This window comes from Oncorhynchus masou, chromosome 32 (assembly GCF_036934945.1).
Source record: "Oncorhynchus masou masou isolate Uvic2021 chromosome 32, UVic_Omas_1.1, whole genome shotgun sequence".
In the NCBI taxonomy this organism is placed as follows: domain Eukaryota; kingdom Metazoa; phylum Chordata; class Actinopteri; order Salmoniformes; family Salmonidae; genus Oncorhynchus; species Oncorhynchus masou.
The window spans coordinates 51,562,325-51,576,939 of record NC_088243.1 but is presented as its reverse complement, the minus strand read 5'-3'; the positions used below and the strand labels follow the sequence as shown (position 1 = coordinate 51,576,939).

General features: G+C 44.7%; 1 protein-coding gene across 1 annotated transcript in view; it reads right to left on the bottom strand.

Annotated features, from left to right (window-relative positions):
* The window catches only part of LOC135526168 (AF4/FMR2 family member 2-like), a 178,621-nt gene that overhangs the window by 127,655 nt on the left and 36,351 nt on the right, over positions 1-14,615 (bottom strand). The window contains exons 2-4 of the mRNA XM_064954305.1: positions 10,329-10,449; positions 3,273-3,323; positions 1,880-2,782 (exon numbers count right to left, since the gene is read on the bottom strand). Coding sequence (XP_064810377.1) covers positions 1,880-2,782; positions 3,273-3,323; positions 10,329-10,449 — 1,075 coding nt within the window. The remainder of the gene's footprint in view (positions 1-1,879; positions 2,783-3,272; positions 3,324-10,328; positions 10,450-14,615) is intronic.

Here is a 14,615-nt window from a genome sequence, read left to right as displayed (position 1 = left end):
GACAGAGACTGCAGGGGATTGATTGGTAAAGAGTGGGTACAGGAGCAAAGTCCAAATTCTCAAAGAACCGTATGTGTAGTTGCTTTAGTCATCACTTGGTCACCTCACATCGTTCTTCAAATACTTTTGAAAAACATGAATTTGACTTAATTCAATGGTTGATGGAAATTAATCCTTATCACTGGTAAGTAGAGTGAGTGGTGAGTGGGGCCTCTCTTAGTTCTTTCCGTCTTAGTCTTCGCCATGATGAAATTCTCAGTCAACTCCTTTGAGGAATCCTGATCTATGATATACCTCCAGGACTGCATTTACAAAGGCAGGCCAATTCTGGTATTTTGCCCAATTATTGTCATAAAATGTGATCTGATTGGCAAAAAGACCAGTTCGTGGAAATATTGGGCTGCCTTTGTAAATGTAGCCTAGATGCCCCAATGTATAAAAATAAAAAAATCTGCACCAATTCTCATTTTTGCTCTGTCTGGTCTTATAATGGTATGGGCATCATCGTGTTTGGATATTTAAAACTGGATACCTCCCATGTAGCTATTTTCTCCTCATGCACTGTCCTAACTGGTGAGGAGGGGGAGATAAGGAGAGAAGAGAGTACACCTTGGCTAATTATGTTCGAGATTAAACGGAGCGGATTCCAATCAGGTGGACAACGTTTTCTAAAATAATGAGTGCGTGACCTCAGGTGAGAATACATTAGGACGGATGTTGTGTTAACCTGCAAAGCGTTCAAAAGCAGCAGGCCCATTTTGTCTGGTTCAAAAATATTCTCCAGCACGCCACTGGCTGAGAGCTGAGACAAATGCTCCCGGCGTTAAAATGAACATCCCTTGCCTCCCAACATTAGAACAAGATAAACAGTCGGGGCTAAAGTCGTCACAACAATAGACTCTCAGCCCTGCTTGTGTTGCTGACACACAAATGAACTGACATGACAGGCCTTCAGATCACAAATGACTCCAGACTAAGATTGTCTCACTGTGTCAAGCTAAGAGGCTACAAGGAGGGATAAATGCATTGTTTATGCTCACTAAACAAGACTTCCTCTCAACTATCAGCAATAACTGATGAGTATTAATTTGCAGTGTTGTAAACTGTTCAGAAATAATAACGCATTCATCATCATCATGTATACATGACAAGCCAATTACATACAATATTATGGGAGGAACAAGCCAAAAATCTGGAGGCTAAAACAAAGGTTTATACAGTATTACATATTTAGGATATATTATATATAAACCCATACGACCACAGGGTAAATGCTAAAACTCTAACTGTAATACAATCCATCAGTGAGGCCAAAACAAATCATATGTCACAACTAGTTACATGAATAAGTAAAGCGGGCCCATGTGAATTAAAATGGCTATTAATCATGAGTGAGTTTCCACCCGAGATTCATTTCATAGTGAGTGATTGTGTGTGTGTGTGTGTGTGTGTGTGTGTGTGTGTGTGTGTGTGTGTGTGTGTGTGTGTGTGTGTGTGTGTGTGTGTGTGTGTGTGTGTGTGTGTGTGTGTGTGTGTGTGTGGAGTGGATGTAAGGAAGGCCCCTTAACCCTGTGGCCCCTCAGCTGGCTGGGTTGAGGACCAGGAGTCGCCAGGAGGAGGAGAACTGAACGTCTGATTATTAATAAGAGCTCTCCATTATGTCAGGCTCAGTCTTTGCCAGGACTCAATGAAAAACAGATCAGGCAGGGGGAAAGGCACAGGCCAAACTTATCTGGCTGAACTGCTTTCCCCTTCCTACTGCCAGACAATCTAACACAGCACAAGTGATCTGTTCCCAAGCATTTACTATCTATCAACAAGCCGTGTGTGTGTATGTGTGTGTGTACTGTAGAGTCAAGTGAATCATGCAGGTACCTACCTCCCCAGTCTGTGTCAGGGTCAGCTTAGGCAGCTTGCTCTTGGAGCTGGTGGTGGTGCTGCCAAAGGCTAGGTTGCTGTAGCCCATGTCCCCCACTTCCAGAGGAGGTTTGAGTTCCGGGGAATCCAGGGGCACCTGGTCCTGGCCATCCATGGGCCGAACGTAGGCCGTGGGCTTCTGCTGCTGCACGGCGCTGGGCTTGACGTGCAGGCCCTGGGGGAAGGTTGGCGTGGAAAGGCCGCTGGGCAGCAGGGAGGTGGAGGCCACGGGGGAACTGGACCCGTGGGAGCCCGGCTCCTGCTCCAAGGGAGACTTAACATGATTGTTGCTGTCCTTGTATCCGCCATGCTCAGCCGCCGAAGGGACCTGCTGCTGCCCAGCGCCATGCCTCCTGGAGGTGGAGGAGTTGGGGCTGCTGCTGGAGTCTCCCTTGTGGCCCACGACGTCGCCCTGTGAGCTGAACAGCTCCTCGTGTCTCTGGGGTTGCTGTTGCTGCTGCTCATGGGTTGACAAGTGTTTCCCCCTGCTGCTGGTTGGTACCCCCACTACCTGCCCCCCCACCTCTTGGGTGCTGGTGCTGCTGGAGCAGTGGGCTCCCTGCAACCAGTCGGAGGAGCGGGACTTCTTGGAGCTCTGATGGCCGCTCAGCCGGGTGGAGCTGGTCAGGGATGAAGAGGAGGGCGGAGGGGGCATGGAGGTGGTATTGTGCCCCGTGCCCGTCCTGTTGCTTGTCCTCTGGGCCCCCTCGGTGAAGAAGCTGGGGCCAGGGGTCTGGGGAACAGAGTTCTTGGGGATCCCCACCAGGTGGCTCTGGTTGGAGTGGCTGGTCAGGAGCTCCTTCATCTCATCGTAGTTCCCCAGAGTGTTCTGTACCCGGTTGGCCAGGGCATCACCTTTGTTGGTCTGCAGAGACAGAGAGAGGAGAGACGGTGAGATGTATAATGTATAGATATTCAGTTCCTACTATATACCCCCCAGCCCCCTCCACCATGTTATCATCATTCCCCCACTACTCTGACAACAGACAGAGAGCAGCAGGTCATCAGAGCTACACCTAATTACAGACAGCCAGGAACACTGCAGGCAGTGTGTGTGAGAGAGAGGTTGATGTGTGTGTGCGCGCATAGAGAAGGGTGCAATCATGCCTCAGTGAGCAAGACCATTAGGCTGTACATCAAGCAACTCTGAAAATGAAAAAGTAGCCCCTTTTCTAAGCTAAAAACAGCTATCATTACAGAGTCTAATATGCACCTTACAAACTGTATGAAACTATAGTTCTATCCGAAGCACTTTAATAAATCCGTCTTTAAGATGGCACAGTTGGTGTATTATCGTGTATTAAACAAGTGATTAAAACAAGCATTGTTAGTGTGGATCTATAGATAATAGATACCTTGTTTAGGTTGTTGGTCCCCCCCAAAGTGGATAGACTGGTTGCTTCTGTCTGTCAGTATAAAAAGACAGTAGTTTATAATCTAGTCACACTGGGGGGAATATAGTAGACCAATAGGATGACCTTGATAATCTTATAATCTGTTCAACTGTATTCTTAGTCAATAGCGATATGTGGCAATGTTGACACACTCCTGTCTTCTAATATCCTTCCTCTCAGGGGTACACTTTAATCTGTAGGAAAACCTCCAAACAAATCATTTTGCAACAAAAGGCCCTTGTTATAATAATTGTTTTCTTTTGGCTAGTTCAGCATATAATTCCTTTATACTGGGCTTTTCAGACAAAAAGGCATGCAGAACCAACCCCAAAACTCATTACTTTCATAACAGGCAACATTCTACTTAATGTGCAACACATTACTGTTAAACTCAGCCCAAGCCTGTGTTTACTGTTTTTTTTACGTGTGAGAGGCCTAGTAAGAACGTACAACAATTGCAGACGCATTATGCTAAGATACACGCTACATAAACAGAGATTATAACATCTATTCGAAAAGAACTGCAAATGAAGATTCATTTCAGTCGCACAATAAAATTGCAGAGCCATGCAAAGCAGTTTCCTGTATAGGGATATAATTAGGCTATTCAAAGGCAACAAAGGAAAAATGATAAATATGTACAGTGTAGCAGCGTATATCCCTTTGGTATCACAGAGGACTGTAGTGGTGATGATAGCGCAACACTCTGTCTGTATTTGCACAATAATCAAATGATGGTTGATGGTTAAGGGGAAGGGAGGGTGTGGAGCATGAAGAGCCATTATGCTGCTGGGAAGGGGAATTATCTGCTAGGTGTTTAACCTCTGACCTCTATAAAAAGAGAAGATGCCAGCTAGGGCTAAACTGCTCTCTGCCAAGACTCACCCCTGACCACCCCTGACCTTGCACAGCATCACTATAATGTCCCCCATAAAACTCTAATGGCCATGCACTTGTTGTTCCAAAATGTATTACAATTAAGCTCACCCAAATGAATAACTATGCCCGAGTTACTCTCCATGTAGTTGTTGGTGAGCAGTGATGGGGGAGGTTGATATTAGGAGTGATACATTTACATTTGAGTCATTTGGACGACGCTATTATCCAGAGCGGCTTACAGTTAGTGCGTTCATCTTAAGATCGCAAGGTGGGACAACCACATATCACAGCCATTAGAAGTACATGTTCTTCAATAACATAGTCAGAGCTAAACAAATGTGTCCTTCTTTCCACCAGTGGGGTGCCAGGACAGAGAAGAGCTTGGACTGGACTGAGCGGGAGCTGACCTCCCGAAGGGGTGGGAGGGCCCAGAGACCCGAGGTAGCAGATTGGACTGCTTGGGTTGGAGTGTATGGTTTGAGTGTGTGTGTGTGATACACACTAAGGAGTGTGTATCAGGCCAGTCATAACTTCAGAAGCAAGAGAGGCAAAAGACTCAAACAGCCCTGACAAGTGCCCCTAACAGTAACAGCAACCTGTGTTTGAAAATCCAGCAACCAGCAGTCTGTTTTCCACAGTCTGTGTATCGTCTGAAGAGGAGCCTAAACACACACAGGTTATTTAAGCCATGCTGTGAGGGCTCAATATTTTTAGTGAGTGTGATGTTGAAGGGGCACTTGTGGACCTCCCAGATGCTGTCATTCTCAGTGAGGGGAAAGCAAATGTGAACGACAGTGCACAAAGGGCTCTTGTGTAGAGAAGGAAGCCCTGGGCTGCTGGAGTAGACCTGGAGCTTGAGTTGGAGCAGGGCTGGCCGATTGTGCGCTGCCCTATGGGACTCCCTTACACGGGCGTTTGTGATACAACCTGGGATCGAACCCGGGTCTGCAGTGACACCTCTAGCACTGCAATACAGCGCCTTAGACCACTGCGCCGCCCCAGGAGCCCATACTGTAGCAGGTTCGAATCAATGATTAAAGTACCTCCGTCAGAACTCCTTATCTTCATGGAACAAAGGCTACAAAACTCCACTGCCTACATGAACTCATGCCATCAGCTGACAAGACTTCTGCTGAGCTGATCCCCATTACGTTAAAGGCTTCCAGTGACATGTCTCATACTTCATCTCTTAAATCAGAGCATATGGCATTTCTTCAACGGGTGGAGACTGATGAACCTTTGCCTGCCGTGTTTCTCAACTCAAATGGGAAAGGTTTTAAAAAAGAGAAAGGCACTCATCAAGAGGAAAGCAGCTGGCCTCTTGTCAATGGACATTTCTCCCCAGGAAGCAGCTTTGTTGAAGTGTTTGTGTGTGTGTGTGTGTGTGTGTGTGTGTGTGTGTGTGTGTGTGTGTGTGTGTGTGTGTGTGTGTGTGTGTGTGTGTGTGTGTGTGTGTGTGTGTGTGTGTGTGTTTGCAGTGAGGATCTGAAAAAGCCTTTGAATAGGAGAATACTAAAGAGACAGACTTTGGGTCTGGGCACTAGGGCAATACCAACAGGCCAACAGGCTCGCAATGGGAGGCTTCGTTTGCTCTCTAAATCAGCATCAGATCCCACAGTTCACACCCTGCCTGCCACCACAGTTCTGCCACCCCACCACAGCTCTGCCAAGCAATCGTAAAGCACCTCACTGGGATCATGCCTTAATGCTAGTCTTTTATGAATGAACTGTATGAAGGGGAAAGTTGGTTTTATCCATACAAAGTTTGCTTTTTGTTGTTGTCATATCACAGCATAGTAAAGATGACTCCTGTGGATTTTCAAGGATGTGAGTGAATGGGATTCTGTGTGGAGAAGACATTGACACATTTCAAATATTGTCTGTAAGTGCGGATGTTGAGAAATGCACAGGCTACAAGGGATGCGTTACAGGGATATTATATAGGGTCCTTGAGACCTTACAAAGAAATAAATCCATCTCATGTCATCCCAGCACTAGTATTTGCGTCCAAAGTTTATTTATCTGGAGTTGTGTGCCAGTACATTATTGTCTATAGCCTAAAGCCTATAGGCTCCTACTAGGATAAAGGAATCTGCACTGATGCTACAATACAATACTATGATGGGCTGTAGGCTGATCCTACAGTGATGTTATGTGCACTGTTCTTTCACACTGTTTGTCATGGGATTGGCAGTGTTTACAATGGGCCATCTGTTAACAGTTATTTGCCTTCAATTCGGAAATTAAGAAAAATCTGAAAATTTAAATCTAAAATCTTTTTTAAAAAATGAGTTAAAGACCCAGAGCAAAGACTCATCCAGCAAATCCTTATCTGTTGAATTGTCTCTCTCCTTTGTAAGCCCATCTGTAAAGCCTTCCTTCCTCACTGGTGCAGGAGTAGAAAGCCTCAGCAGTTTGCATAATATCCATTAGTGCTTCCCAATAAAGAGCATCAATATGGGTCCACATGAGTAAACACCTAGCACAAATCATCTGAAATCTATAGAGCACTAACGACAGCAGGGGATCCAGGAGCTAGCAGATGTAAGGTAGCCTCCTAACAGAATCAGCAACAAACCACAATACAATTCAGATATGAACTGAGAATGTAATGGACTAACAATTTAACATGTCGCAATCCTACTTTTTAAAACCTGTTGATAAAATCTGACAGTGATGACGGTCGGGGGAATATACAATTACATTCTAAAAAATATAACTATTTTATATTGCATCTCTTATAGCCATGGATAGCAAAAGTTATCTCCTTCTCCATCTCTAAGAGTCTGCTCTTCAACAGTAATGCTGGTGCCCATGAATAAAACATCCAGTACCGGAGCTGACGACTGAGGAGGAACACAAAATACGTTTGCAGAAAACGGAGAAAATGGCTGAATAACTTGGCGGCTATATCCTTGTTTACTCTGCTGCTCCTCTTGACTCAGCAGTTGGTGGAGGATGGAGGGAGGGAGAAGAAGGAAGAAGGAGGGAGGGGGTTAAGGAGGTTTATTTGGGAATATTTGCCTTGAGAGGGAAAAGGTAGGTCTCTTTGTGACAGAGTGGTGCAGCAGCATTGGCTGAAGTCCAAAGGCCTGACCTTCACGGAGCTTTACAGGCTTTTAAAAACAGCTTGGCTGTGCGTTCACAGAGACCTGTCCAGGAGGAGGTAGAGAGAGGTCCCGGGAGTACACAAAGTACACATCCTGCTGATGGCACCAAGGCCAGGGGGGACCAGGGGCAGCCAGGGGGAGCAGGGGACCTCTGAGGGCACAGCCAGCTCTCCTCGGCTGTGGGGCGTCTCTCTAGGTGCCAGTGGAGCTGGGAAAGCAGTAAATCAGTCCCAAATAGCTGCTAACAGCATAGTTCCATTAAACAGGATTAAAGGGGGGATTAACTAATAGCGGCCTGAGATGTGGGAGAACTACAAACAGTGTTTCACAGAGGAGAGGAAAGTACTGCTATTACTCTCTACCGAGCACTAGGCTGGGAGAGAGAGGGGAAGAGAGAGGGGGCTAAGGAGAAAGTATCGCTGAACCAGTCAAGCACTAACAGGACACATTGGTTTCTAAACACACATCATCTTTACCGGCCCTTAAGTCCCCCCAGCTTACATGCCCAAATACTAAAGCCTGGAGTGGAGAGTCCATTTTCCTGCAGATGTGATGACATCAATGACTATTAGCTGACACTGTGGGGGTCTGGAGAACAGATCTGTCTCAGGCTGTAATCCTCTAACTACAGTATAGCTTGGTGAAAGCCATCTATATTTCGGAAAGTGCAGTTACATGATTGACAATACATAAGTTAATATGTGACCTCACTGTACTCTAGCTGTTGATAATCTAAACCAAAGTGAATGAGGATGTTCTCTCATGATACAGTCACATCAGCGTCTGTAAAATGTTGTCAAAGGTCAAATTCCAAACAAGACATTGGCATATTTACTGAAAGGCTAATAAATTGCTCTTTGTCTGACTCTTGGGTTGTACCAGTCCACCCACCTAGACTGAGAGTTCCTTTCCCCATTACCCCTGCTGTCTGTCTGCTTAGTCACTGGAAGAATGCTGGGCCAGCGCATTCCGTCACACACACACAAACACACCAACATGAGCACGAGCAGACAAACACACACACACACACATCCTCCTACCCACAAAAACACACCCCATTTCCACAAAGACACATACATACTCACATACCAGCATCCACAATTAAATTTCACACAGTCCTATATAAGGGGTAGAGACATCCTGTTTTAGTATAAATTAAAATAAAGGGAATAGATAGCTCTGTGTGCCTGTTTTTCTGTCATTAAGTGTGACCCAGTTCGCAGAGAGGTTGCGTGTGTTTAAGAGAACACTCATGTGTTCTGGAACCTAATGTCCCAGGCTAAGAGGAGCAGTGGGCGATCAGATGAAGACGGTTTCCGTGTGTGTGCGCACGTGCGTGCTCCCCTGTGTATGTGCGTGTGTATTTATGTGCGGTGCCGTCGATCCACTATTGAAGCGAAGCCGCATTGAGGGGAGACTGCACCATGTCATGTGACATGGGCAATTAGCCTTCAAAGGGGACACAGTCACTACTTGTTTATTTCCACAAATACGTCAACCTCTGTGTTGATGTGATGGACAGGTTCCACGCCCTCTTTCCTTGAAAGCCACACTCTCTCTAAAGGTGTCGTTTACAGATAATCTGTAGTGTTAGAAAGCTATTTACTGTATGAAAGTATAAATAGTGTGTATGATCTTGAAGGAACGTTTCCTTTGCAGTGATGAATTATACCAGGTGCGGATAACGAGGACTTATTCAGATCAGTCTTAATCACTTTTAATTACCCAATCAGGCTGGTACAGAGGAGGAAATAATGCAGCAACACAACATGTTGGGAAATACACTAGACGGCTCTCCAAAACCCAAGAAACACGCGGGGAACCTTGTGAGAATATTTGTGGCACATGTCATTTGTAGTGCACATATCTCAATTAAATGGGACTTAACACAATTTGTGATAACCAATAGCGATCATTTTATCACAGTTACACTGGCAGTTTTCACAAAGGAAGAACCTAGGTGGATTGATACACAGAGAGGGAGAAGAGAAAGCAATGAGTGATTGAGAAAGAAGATAGGGTTCTTTAAAAAGGGACACCTTGGCCCAAGTAAAAACATGACAGTCCTCTTGACTGAGTCCCCCATCTGTCCAGTTAGTTAGCTAAGAGACCCCAAGCTTGGCTATGGAACAATGTCCTGACTGCCCTCATACCTTAGGCTTCCATTCCACACACACACTCTCTCCTCAAGTATCGGTCTTGTCACCTGTCTGCAGTCAGTCAGCCAATGGATACATATCATACAGGAAAGAAGGGGAGACATGACGGACTGAGACTGCATGGCACCTCCATGACGTACACATGAGAGGTGTGATCATCGTTCACATGTGTCATTACTCTACTGCACATCATTCAAATGGACAATATGGGAGGCCTAAGGGATGTGTTCAGTGCACAATGGATAATACACGCCACAGCAAAACATAACATCATTACAGCATGAACAGCAAAGCATTTCACGGAATATAGCGAAGCAGATCATTTTAAACAATTCTACATTTGTAATATCTTATCCTTTCCACATTAGCTGTCTATTCCTACAGTCCCCGCATGGATAGTAATCTGCTTGGATGCAGTCGGTTGTCTCCAATCCCTTCAATTAATATAACATAAAGTAACAGGACATGAGGGAAGGCATAGAAGAAGAAGCTGCTTTTGGCCCACTATAGAAATACTGTTTTGACCATCTGTGGTGTCTCATTCATCCAGTAACACACAGAGCATGAGAGAACACACACAGATCTGGCAGACAGTGGATAATGTGCTTTTGGAGACTGGCAGACACTGATGGAACCCAAAGACTGGAGGAGCCAGAGTAGACTGGAGATAGACTGACAAGACTGCTCAGTTACTGGGGGTTAATGTGTTCTTTATACATCTATACATGTTTAAGTTGGAGGAATACTCTTATTTTATTTAGCGACTTCCATCATGCCTGTTGCCAGGTAATGTCATAGAAAAAGGGATGGATGCTGGATGCTGACAACCCTCCTCTCCACCCCTTCCTCCTTCCTTCCCAGGCCCTTACCTTGTACGGCTCCCCGAATAGATTAAACCCGGAGGAGAAGAGATCTTCGTCCTGTTGCACCTCCTGAGTCCGCCGCTCCCATTCCCTCTTCTTGAGCGCACTGCGGTCCTGCTCGTAATGACTGCATGGGGAGACAAGTAGAAGAAGACGAGGCCAGACCATCAGAGTAGAATCAGAGTAATCACAGCTGGCATGCCACAGAGAAACATTGAAATCCCTTTCCCTGAAAAGATGTATGGGAAGCCCATATCTGTCTAATAGGCACAAGCTGACACTAAGCAGATGAAGGATAGGTGGCCCTGGAGATAAAGGAAGTGGATTGTCACACAAATACTTACAAAACACTGCCAAGGCAAGGCACTGTTGGAAAGAAAGGGATCGCTTATCCAAGAGGAGCAAATGTATTGTCAAATGACTTTCAAAGCAGTTTATTTATCAACACAGAGCGGGTCTTAAGATGTAGACCTATTGAATTTACATTTTACATTTACATTTTAGTAATTTAGCAGACGCTCTTATCCAGAGCAACTTACAGTTAGCACATACATCTTAAGAAAGCTTGGTGGGACAACCACATATCACAGGCACAGTCGTGTGTAGTACTTAAGTAAAAAATACTTTAAAGTACCACTTAAGTCGTTTTTTTGGTCTGTACTTTACTTTACTATTTATATTTCTGACAACTTTTACTTTTACTTCACTACATTCCTGAAGAAAATAATGTACTTTTCACTCCATACATTTTCCCTGACACCCAAAAGAACAGGAAAATGGTCCAATTAATCTACTTATCAAGAGAAAATCCCTACTGGCGGACTCACTAAACATCAATACCTTTTTGGTTTGTATTTGTTTATTATTTATTATTATTTTTTAAATAGGGGGGATTTGTGAAATGTGTTTGTAAATTATGTCTGAGTGTTGGAGACTGCCCCTGGCTAAGCATAAACAAAAATAAACAAGAAAATGGTGCCGTCTGGTTTGCTTAATATAAGGAATTTGAAATGATTTATACTTTTACGTTTGATACTTAAGTATATTTAAAAACAAATACTTTTTGAATTCTACTCAAGTAGTATTTCACTGGGTGACTTTCACTTTCATTTGAGTCATTTTCTATTAAGGTATCTTTAATTTGACTGAAGTATGACAATTGGGTAATTTTTCCACCACTTCACAGGCATAGAAAGTCATTTTTTCCTCAATAATGTAGCTAGAAGGGGGGGGGGGGGTCGAGGTAAGGAGGATGATTATTTAAGATACTGCTTGAAGTGGTAGGGTTTCAGGTTTTTCAGACAATGGGCCGGGACTCTGCTGTCCTAGCTTCAGGAGGAGGCTGGGTTCCACCATTTGGGTGCCAGGACTTGAATTGGACTTGAATTCTAGGCTCTTTAGTGTATGTTGATTCCTTTTTACACATTTTGTATTTCTTTACATTGAAGAGCACACAAAAACCAATCTAATTCTTAGTTTGACTTTTTCACAATATGCCAGTTTAGTAAATACATTCCCAGTATATGTAATAACTGAAAATAAAAGTTGTCCTAGAAAGACAGGTTGCCTGGCTTACATGAAAACCCCCCTGCTTCACCGTCTCCCATTAAGGTTTGTTAGACCTGTTTGGTGAGCGGCGCAGACATCTCAACCTCCTTATCGCCAGCCAGGCAGCGTAATAAATCCACAGTGTAACATGCAGCCATTTTCTCCTTTGTCCGCTGATGTGAAAGTTGCGCCGAGCTGTCCTGCGGCTGTCCAAGCACCGCCAACGCTTGATTAGAGCCCTGCTCTAAGCCCTCTCATTAGCATAATGTCCCACATTCCTCCACCACTGCTGCTGCTCTTCCCGGAGCAGTGGGAGCTGAGCTAGCGTAGCGACGTAGCAGCGTTAGCTCCCATGGCCCCGGGCCTCCACCAAGCCCCCTGGGGTCCGTTGGGGAGCAGGGCATTAAGGCAGGCTGCAGAAGGGGCCAGCCAGGGCTGGGGACGTGACAGCAATGCGGTAGTGTTCTGTAGTGGTGTAAAGGGTGGTAGAAGGTGAGAGGGACAAACCTGGGACAGACATGCAGCTGGTGCAGAGCAGAGCGGAGCGCAGCACACATTATCTACTGACTCACAGCAGTGATGCACTGACAAGGGTAATGGAAAGCCAAGCCTGAGTACCTGCTCTGCTCTCCATCTAGAAATACCAGATGGTACTGCCTGTAACCACTCTATACAGACAGCACATTTAACAATACCCAGCACTGTGTGATCATCAAAATGTTTCAGCCATTTTGTTAACAGTGCCTTTTGTTATTATGACTTCAATTAAATGAGGATTTCGATTTTAAACTGATTGCTGCTAATGTGATTGAAAGTTACAAAATTGCTCAATTTAAATAAAATAAAAGGCAAGCTGGCGATAATAACAACAATAACAACAAAAAACTCTAACTTAAATACCTGAATATACAGTACCCCTAAAATTATGAAGTAGGATTTCACAGCTTTCTCAAACCAAATAAACCCATTTCCCATCTACGTCTCTGTCGCTGTGATGAACACTGCATGAGGATCCCAGGCCTGAGAGGCACAGCAATTGGCAGTGATAGATAGGAGACAGGAACGGAGAGCTGGAATCAGTTTGCCTTCAATCTGCCCTTGCTCTCCCCAAACACACCTCCGGGAACCTATGGTGTTTCCAAAGCATTTAATCCATCACCAAATTCTTTTGGAAAGGGGGACCTGGGGAAAGAAAAGTGAGGCCCCGTTTCAGGGCGACAGGCAATTATTTTAATGGAAAGAAAAATAACAGAGGAAGAAAAAGAAGGGAACGAATGCATCAGGGCGAGATTGACGGCAGGGCCCTAGCAGTAATGACAGCAAGACGTCAGTTATCTTTACACCGGCCCCTCTTGCCACACCTGCCAGTGTACCCTGACAGTCCGATTGATCAAATTTACAGCTGTCACTGTGTCCCCCTGGCACTAAGTCCTGTGTCTAATGCACACGTGTGTTAAGAGGTGTGAGGTCAGGACTTGTCATTAACACAGTGTCTGTAGAGAACCACCCATCCTCTAAGGGCAAAGCGGGGGATGGAGGCATGATGTTACAGTGGTAACAGATAACAGATAGCTGATGACACTGCTGCATCATCCCTTTCATGTATTCTATGGGATATGGGAGATATACAGCATATCTTTTTTTTCTCATTCCGGCGATGGTTTAAATAGCAGAGAGGGTTTTTATAACGATGATGATGGTGATGTTGATGATGATATTCTCTGTAAAATTGTAGCATTGGCAGCTTTTTTTTCTCTCTTCCCCTCTCCTTCCTTCTCCTCCCCCTGCAGACTGACTGGCCTGCCTCCCACCCCTGGCTCTTTCCAACATAACATTAAAAAAAACGAATACTGATATCCACCGTAAACCCAATGAATTTAATCTTGGCTGAGCTACGCTGCACTTGGAAGATAACCAAATAGACCCAGGTTTTTTTTTCCGCCTCCCCTACCCTCCCAGGCCCAGTGTGCATCACAGTGAAACGCGCACATATTGAGATGTAAAAAGCAGCCAATACCACCACCATTATTCCAATCTAGCAGCCTAAACAACAGTCACTGATTTCTGATTTAAAAAGTGGCAATTATTAATTCAAGCACCGGCTAATTAAAACTGGAGCTAGGCATTTAGCCCCTTGTTACAATTATTTCACTGGTTTCTAATTATATGGACCTGCTTATCTACTCTATTAGCGCTGGAGCAGGGAAGGTGAAATCGGCAACCCTTTTCATTCTGATTCCTCAAAGAGAGACACTGTGGTGATGATCAGAGGATTGGGAGGGTTTATCAGAGGTAGTTCCTGGGGTTGCCAGGTCTAGTGGAGTCTGGAGTGAGGGTCTCTAGAAAGATGTGCTTTGGGGTTTGAGATGAGAGGGAGAGGGATGAGGAAGGGGAGGGGATGGGGATGGTTTGGGGGAGGAGAACTGACTGCCTGCCACAGAAATCTTTGTTTGATGTGCGAGCACAAGGGAATCCAGTATTCTTCATGTCTAATTTTCTAATATGAATATCTTTTAATGACAACTAGACATCTGAAAATAGCAAGCCTTCCTGAAGTTAAAACTCTGAATGTATGAAGCAAAATATAATAAAACATCCAATGATGAAAAGCTAGCGTCTGTCTTTCATGGAACATATTCAAGAATACGCTGTTGTCAAAGCCACTGTGCTATATGCTTCTGTATAAGAATGGCAAAATAACGAGACACTAACTTACATGCTTTTTCCCGTTCTACTTCTCTCTTA